The sequence below is a fragment of the Nicotiana sylvestris genome, chromosome 11, assembly GCF_000393655.2.
Source record: "Nicotiana sylvestris chromosome 11, ASM39365v2, whole genome shotgun sequence".
Classification (NCBI taxonomy): Eukaryota; Viridiplantae; Streptophyta; class Magnoliopsida; order Solanales; family Solanaceae; genus Nicotiana; species Nicotiana sylvestris.
The window spans coordinates 44,197,734-44,206,322 of record NC_091067.1 but is presented as its reverse complement, the minus strand read 5'-3'; the positions used below and the strand labels follow the sequence as shown (position 1 = coordinate 44,206,322).

Genomic DNA, 8,589 nt, shown 5'->3' with positions numbered 1-8,589 from the left:
CCTTCATTTCATCCACCCTGCTCTTATATGGTGCATGACATCCTCGTCTATCTTCCTATCTCCTGAATAATTGACCCAAGGTACTTGAAACTTCCCCTCTTGGGGATGAATTGTGAGTCAAGCCTCACATCCATGTCTGCTTCCCTCAATGTATCGCTGAACTTACGCTCTAGATATTTTGTCTTAGTCCTGCTCAACTTGAAACCTTTAGTTTCAAAGATCTATCTCCAAACCTCCAGCCTCTCATTAACGCCGCCTCGCGTCTCATCAATCAGAAGTATATTATCAGCGAACAACATACACCATGGCACCTCCTCTTGAATATGGTGTGTTAGCGCATCCATCGCTAGGGCAAATAAGATCGGGTTGAGTGCAGATCCTTGGTGCAATCCCATAACAACTGAGAAGTTCTCTGAGTCACCTCCCACAGTCCTAACCCGAGTCTTATCTCCATCATACATGTATTTTATTACCCTAATATAAGCTACCGACACACCGTTCACCTCCAGACATCTCCAAAGAACCTCCCTAGGAACCTTGTCATACGTTTTTTCTAGGTCAATAAACACCATGTGCAAATCCTTTTTCCTATCCCTGTACTGTTCCACCAACCTCCTGATAAGGTGGATAGCTTTCGTAATGGAACGACCCGTCATAAACCTGAAATGATTGTCGGATATAGATACCGCCCTCCTCACCCTCCCTTCCACCACCCTCTCCCAAACTTTCATGGTATGATTTAGTAACTTATGCCCCTGTAGTTGTTATAATTCTAAATGTCATATTTGTTCTTATACAATGGTATCATTATACTCTACCTCCATTCTTCTTCATCCTGAAGATAACATTAAATAGCGCAGTCAACCATTCTAAGCCTGCTATATCCATACACCTCCATAATTCCACCAGAATTACGTCTGGCCCGGTCACTCGGCCCCTACTTCTCTTGCACAAAGCTCCCACAACCTCCTCAGCCTTAATACACCTACAATACCTTAAGTTTTGGTGACTCCCGGAGTGCTACACAATGTCTTTGTCCCCTTCTTCATTCATAAGCCGAAGAAAGTAATCCTGCCATCTCCGCTTAATCTGGTCATGATCCTTCCTCTCTCTTGCCTTGGCCAACCGAAATAACTTTTTCTCCCCTCTTTTGACCCCCAACTCCTTGTACAGACGATCAAATGCTGCATCTTTAGCCTCTGTGACCGCTAACTTCGCCTCCTTCCTGGCATCCTTATACCCTTCTCTATTCGCTCTCATCTCTTCCTCGTTTATGCTCTCTACTAACCTAAGATACATTGCTTTCTTTACTTTCACTTTACCTTGGACCATGTCATTCCACCACCAGTCGCCTCGGTAACTGCCAAAGTAACCCTTTGAGAACCCTAGCCCCTCACTCGCTGCCTTTCTTATACAATCCGCTGTCGATGTCCACATCTCGCTAGCGCCCTTGCTACTCCTCAAGGCTCCCATAGCCATCAACCTCCCCTCTAACTCCTGATCTTTATTCCTCCTCAAGGCCCCTCACATGATCCTCAATTGACCCCAAACAAACCTCTTCTTCCTCTTTAATAATATATCGATATCCATTACCAAGAGGTTATATTGTGTAGCGAGGGTTTCACTCGGGATAACCTTGCAATTCTTGTAAAGCCGCCTATCACATCTCCTGAGGAGGAAGTAATCAATCTGAGTCTTAGCCACGGTACTCCGGAAAGTAACCAAATGCTCCTCCATCTTCGAAAAACTAGAGTTCGCTATCACCAACTCATAAGCTCTAGTGAAATCCAACAGTGAGGTACCTCCTCCGTTCCTATCCTCAAAGTCGAAGCCGCCATGCACCTCGCCATAGCCACCAACAGATGACCCTAAATGTCATTAAAATCCCTACCTATGAATAACTTCTCCGCAAGCGGTGCACCACGCACCACCTTGTCCAACCTCTCCCAGAAACATCTCTTAACCTCCTCATCTAAGCCCGTGGCGCATAGGCTCTAATAACATTTAGAGTGATCCCTCCAACTACTAACTTAATCGTCATTAATCTATCATTCACCTCGTCTGACCTCTACCATTGACTCTCTGAGTTCCCTATCCACCAAAATACCCACTCCGTTCTTACCTTTCCTGCCTCCCGAGTACCATAGTTATACCCGTTCGCATTCCTCGCCCTCGATCCTACCCACTTAATCTCCTGAATACAAGCTATATTGACCTTCCTCTTCTGAAGAATCTTCGCCAACTCTATAGACTTACCCGCCAATATCCCTATGTTCCACGATCCAATTCTCAACCTATATACTCCATTGGTCCCCTTACCCCCTTTGGGCCCTGTCCCTTCCCCTATCTCCTGCCTCCCGACCCCTCCCCCTCACCCCGAGGACATACCCTTACTCCACCATTACAGAACCCAGCCACTATACTTACAACAGCCTAGGGAAAACGCTAACACAAGCAGCAACGGTCCAACTATAAGCAAAACAAGTAGTAACTACAGGCACACTACTAGAATGACAAACTAGTACGAACTACTACTAGTTAAAACCAAATGTAATGTTGTGAAAAAAGATCACCAAATGTTGGGCTTTAGCGATATAAATTGGTTTCATAGATGTGTAAGCTGTGAATATACATCCAAGAGAGGATGAAATTAAAAAGAAGGAGACAATTAAATTACATAATAAATTATGCATGAACTTTTGGAATTTTAGTTGGATGATGAGAGTTTAAGATTCCAAAGTCGTGCAATAGCAACATATAAATGTAATATACTTTTATTGCCACAAAATTGTAGTGCCAATAGAAAATACGTTTGGCACTTCAAAGCGCACTACAGAATGATAAAAGAATTTAGGGAAAAAAAAAAGGAAATGTAATGTGAGATGATAAAGAAGTGAAATGTTGCGAACCTATATTAAAGTGAAGATATATCAATTTGCTGACATTAAATGTTTTTTTAATTGAACTAGAAAGTGAAAGAAATACCTATAAAAACTTCAATCACTTCAACATTGAATTTTGATGGTGACAGTGGCATATTCACTATACAAATAATTATGGACCAAGTTAAATTATATGCAAATAGAATAACATAAATAAGGACCTAGTCATAAAAACAATGTGCACACAATTTTTTCAGGAAAATATACATTTATCTAATAATCTCTTATTTTATGAAAATGATTGATCCCATTTATTTGGAAATAAATAAACATTTGTAGCATCACTCTTGTTTCCTCTCTTGAATTAAAAATAAATAAATAAATAAGTGTTTGATAATGACAAAGATCACATCTTTTTGGAAGGGTAGAAATGTAAACTCAGCAAGAAAATGATTGAAAAATTGAAGTTATTTAAATAATAATTGCAAATATAATTTCTTTTGTTAAATTTGTGACTGTTTATATTCTCCTACCTCCACTGAAAACCAGAGAGGTGTGTGCGCTCCTCTTTGCACTGAGGGAGAACCAGAAAAAAGTGAAGAGAGAAAACTTGTTCTTTGCCTTTTTTCTTCATCCACTCTCTCTCTCTTCTCTCTCTCTCTCTCTCTCTCTCTCTCTCTCTCTCTCTCTCTCTCTCTCAGTATAGATAGCTCTATATATATATTATTTACATATATCCCCTAAACCCCAAGAACCCCCTTCTCAATCAATCCCCGTTTTCTCGAAAAACCCCTGTTAAAATTCATCGAAGATCCAGCCAAAACAGTGTCTGTGTGTGTATTGAAAGATTTAGTTTTTTTTTGTGTCTGAGAGAGAGGGAGAGAGATTTAGGAGAACCCCATAATTTTTTAAAAATCTTTTTCTCTCTCTGGGTGTGGAAATGGCTGAAGTGAAAGGAAACAAGAAGAGGCTGTCAATAAATCTTTCTCTTTTTACCCTCACTGATCACAACAGCAGCAACAAATCTCCTAAGAAATTTGAGGACCCAAATGGTGCTGTTGTTGGGCTTGGAATTGTGGCAGCCATGACTAATAACAGCAATAATAGTAGAGCTGCAATTCTTGCAATATCTCCAAGATCAACTACTTAATAATAATAATAATAATAATAATAATAATAATAATAATAATAATAATAATAATAATAATAATAATAATAATAATAATAATAATAATAATAATAATAATAATAATAATAATAATAATAATAATAATAATAATAATAATAATAATAATAATAATAATAATAATAATAATAATAATATGAGGAGTACACTTGTGTGATTTCTCATGTGGGTACCAATTTGATTAAGAAAAGAGAGTATTTTGATGGTGAATTCATAGGAAACACCAACTCCCAAAAATCTGCTACTGCTACCGTCAATCATGGTGATACAATGAAATTTAGGACAGCTGATTTCTTGAATTCTTGCTTTCTTTGCAAGAAGCAGCTTCAGGGTTTGGATATTTTCATGTACAGGTTAGAATTTCAATTTTGCAATTTCTGCCTTCTTTTTTTCTGGGCTTTTGATTATGTTACTGGTCTCTTTGGTAATACTTTCTTGGATCTGAGATATAAATGCATGATTAAATTCTTTGCTAATTTCCATTTTATCTATGTACTTCTGTTGTTACTTTTTGAGAATATAGTGTCACTTGCAGCTGTAAGTTTGATAAGAGGAACTAATTAAGAAGCTTTATGGTCAATTTTCCTCTTAATGAGCTGATCTTAATTACCCAAAAAAAGGTAACCTTGATGATGTGATCATATGTGTCTTATTATCTTATATGCGGGCGGTGTTCTCCTTTGCTATCAAAAAGTGTGTTCATATTCTGGGCTGCAAGTACAGCAGCTTAAAACACAGTGTACATGACCTTTTATTGGTTGTTTATGGTTGAGCAAAATGGTTGAGAGAACTGATCATTCCATACTCTGACTGGATTTTAAGTAGAAAACCGTTTCTTCTAATGTGGCCTCTCAGAACCTTTATGTTTGATGGCTTCATGAATATCTCATCTCATTTGCCTTTTTCTTTTGCTACCATTGAACATATATGCAAGTTTGAATACGTCAGTGGAGATTTATCTTTTCCTTCAATTTACTTTAAGCTGTAGTTTTTTCCTCGTGAATCATCTGAGACTTGTGATCGTTCAAATTTGGTTTCAGCAAGGCTCTGTCGGTTGAAGAATGTTAATTCTTTATAGTTTGGGAAGAAGATACTCTGGTATTAATGAGTTGATTGTTTAGGTGAGCGTTGTCTCTTCATTTTGGAGGGGTTAGCTTGGTTACATGCATGACAGTTTCCAAGTAAAGATCTTAGACATGAAAAGATTATCAAAGATTTGAGGACTGACCTTGGGAAATCGAAATTTATTAGATTGTGTGAAGCTTCTCGTCTAAACTTAAAAATATTAGGGGGAAGATACACCTATTCATTTATTTGTAGATCTGTAACGCATTAGTGATTAACGACAGAGAAGTATTTGTTTTGCTTATTATAGGCCTGCAATAGACCCTCGGGTGAGACCTGAACCTAGGATTTTTATCTGCTATGCTGTCAAACTAAATTGTGTATGTTCGTCTAAAAGTTCTAACTATTATGAAAGGAGACCCTTTTACTTATTTTAGGTTTACAACGAAAACTTCCAGTGAACTGTGCCTTTAAATCATAAGATTATCCATGACCAGTACTTTTTACAATCACATGTTTTAGGTCATCCAAAAGTTATTAGCACACATTCTTGGAACTTTTGCCATGTCAAGCTTCCTGGCCTGCCTTATATAAGACGAGTATTTTGTGTACTTAGGGGCACTGACTAGCTCTGCTCAATTCCCTATGTTCTTGATATCTCTCTGTTATAGGGATATTCAGGATTTGTATCTACTGTTTCCGATGACCAGTGCTTAAGATCTCAAGTGATATACCTACATTTGTACTTCTTGCAACTGTTTCTTTCTTGATCATTTGTAATTCTTGCAGCTGTTAAGGCATTGCCTGCGAATTTTATAATTTTGGTTGGTCACAAATGCCATAGTGAGCTGTACCCTAATCTAGCGTACTTCCCACCTTGCTTTCTGGTTTTTATTTGGGAAGCTGTATTGTTAATCTTTATTAATTAGCATTATTCTTGGGCTGTTGGCATCTTCTTCCAACTTGTATAACTTACTGCTGTACATCATCTTTACATAATGGCAGGAAGAATCTTTCTCATATGTTTTGGATTAGGACATGTTTGCTTGAATTACACACTCAAGTTATGTCTCTTACAATCTACTCAACTTGATTAATAATATCAGTGCTTCTGTCAGTAGTCATGTTATTTTACTCGCTGACATAAACTATTGCATTACTTAATTCCGTGGGAAAAAGTTGATTCTAAGTTTGAGATATTGGAAGATTGCTTCTATAAATTTAAGCAACTTATCTATTAAATTATAACCACCAGATGGTTTTTGCAGCAACATATTGATTATGGACACGTAAAGAAAGCTGCTGGGTATTTTAGTTACTTGTTGCTTTCTTTAATTTGTTTGCAATCAATTTTTATATTCGTGGTCGTGCTAGTTGTAAACTGTTACTGCAAAATTAAGTTGGCCTTGCTGGAAATCTTTTAGGTAGCTTTCACTATCGATACAATTTTCAAACTTATGACGTGTGAAGCTTTATTAGGTAGGAAAACTCCACATGGTTTTCGTTTTTTCACTAAATTTAGGCAGTTTGTTCCAGGTAATATGTGACAGGAATCTCTAATACATCTTGTTCGTATATGCATGTGGTCTGTATTATTTATGTGAGGAATAATTGAGGCTAAAGTATATCTTGCTCTGCTTGACTTGTTATAGAAAAAATCTTTCTTTAATCAGCAAAGATCTATCTTCTGCCTTTCAAGGATAGAATAACAACTTCTTTCCTTATAATATTTGCAGAGGGGAGAAGGCATTTTGTAGTGCAGAGTGCCGTTGCACACAAATATCGATCGATGAACACAAAGAGAGATGTGGTTCTGGAGCCATGAAATCGCTTAGCGACTACTCTGTCTCTCCTTGCTCTGGTGCAATGCAGTTTTTCACTGGCGTGGCCGTGGCATAACAACTCAAAATTGTATGGTACCTTCAATTTTACATAAATAAATAAATAAATAAAAAGGTGGCTTAAGAAAGCTGCAACTGGAAGAGTAGGAAAAAACATTATGGGAAAAGCAGGTAATGAAGTTTGTTAGAGTGAAGAGGGTAATCTGCCAAAAGGCACGGAGACAGCAATTCCAAATGTTACATTTTAAATACTACTCCATATGGTTTATGAAGTTGGAAACCAATAACCTACTTTTTAGTTTCAATTCTCAATTCGTCTAATTAACTTTGTAATCAGATTAAGATGAGTGACAATAATCGGTAATTGTTGTATCTATCCTATTTAGTAACTCAAAGATCCAGTAAATATCTTGTTCTAATCGTTGTTGCTATCCTAACTTGGTAACCAAAGATGCAGTAAATAACTTACTCTGGACACACGACAAGTTAACTCTTCGCTTACGATGAACATGTACAGACCATTGATGGAATTTTTACATGGTATAACTAATATTTAGTGGGTATTTACCACAATTATAGTTTGAAATAAATACAATATATACATAACGTTTGTATTTTATAGCAATTTTACTATTAACACACAATTTTCAGATCTCTCACTGCTCCTCACAGCCCTAAGAACCATCTTCTTTCCCAAACCCTAATTATATTTCTCAATCTGGCCAGCACAGATCTGGCTGGATTTGTGTGTATTTTTTTTAAATGTAAATACAGTAGATACAATTTTTCTATTAAAATTGTATTCATTAATACAACCATTATGTTTTGACGAATACAGGTAATACAGCTTTTTCATCAAAATTGTATTCATTGGTACAACTATTATGTACAAACGAATAGAGTTGATACAATTTTCCATCAAAACTGTATTCATTGATACAACAATTATGCGCAAATAAATATAGTTGATATATCTTTTCCATCAAAATCGTATTCATTAATACGACCTGACAACAAATTTAATACAGCGAAATATGAATTTGGTGGTATGTGTTTGATACAACAAAATTGATACATTAGCTACAAATAATAATTAGGCAAACTATAGTTATAGATGGTAATTAGGCTCTAAACTAGTTTTTCAATAATTCCTCATTATTAATTTATAACTCAATATCTTGGCCTCCTGGACATGTTGCTATCCTGTTTTGGTGACCTAATGATTGTATTGGAAAAAGGCATGACATGTGGGCTATCAACAAGCCGACGAGGCATGACACGTGGGCTATCAACAAGCCGACGAGGCATGATACGTGAAACATCGATGTAAGGACAAGTGTCATTCTTAATTAGATGAGTTAAAGAATGCGGAAAAGGCACGGGGAAAAAACCCACGGGATTACGCTGAGGAAAAAACCGTATCTGATAGCTGTAAAAGAAGAAACAGGAACGGGATGAATAAAGGCTGTAAAGAAAGGAAGGTACACGAACCTGACATAAATAAGGAAGGAAAATCGGTGCATTTACAAGGAATCTTTAGTCGTAAATGCTTCCGTTACGATTGAACATGATAACGATCAATCAATGCAATTAATTCCATTAGTGAGCTCAAATT

General features: G+C 36.8%; 2 protein-coding genes and 1 long non-coding RNA gene across 3 annotated transcripts; 1 reads left to right on the top strand and 2 right to left on the bottom strand.

Annotated features, from left to right (window-relative positions):
- Window positions 1–221: 221 nt before the first annotated feature.
- LOC138880991 (secreted RxLR effector protein 78-like) lies at window positions 222–656 on the bottom strand. The gene has a single exon (XM_070161177.1). It carries the CDS (start codon window positions 654–656, stop codon window positions 222–224), a length of 435 nt encoding a protein of 144 aa, XP_070017278.1.
- Window positions 657–1,020: 364 nt separating this feature from the next.
- LOC138880990 (uncharacterized) lies at window positions 1,021–1,473 on the bottom strand. Its single transcript, XM_070161176.1, has one exon. The coding sequence runs from the start codon at window positions 1,471–1,473 to the stop codon at window positions 1,021–1,023; it is 453 nt and encodes a 150-aa protein (XP_070017277.1).
- A 2,733-nt stretch (window positions 1,474–4,206) lies between these two features.
- Window positions 4,207–7,393, top strand: LOC104244072 (uncharacterized). Its single transcript, XR_011403609.1, has 2 exons — window positions 4,207–4,421; window positions 6,870–7,393. It is a non-coding gene; the product is annotated as an uncharacterized lncRNA (long non-coding RNA).
- Window positions 7,394–8,589: the final 1,196 nt, after the last annotated feature.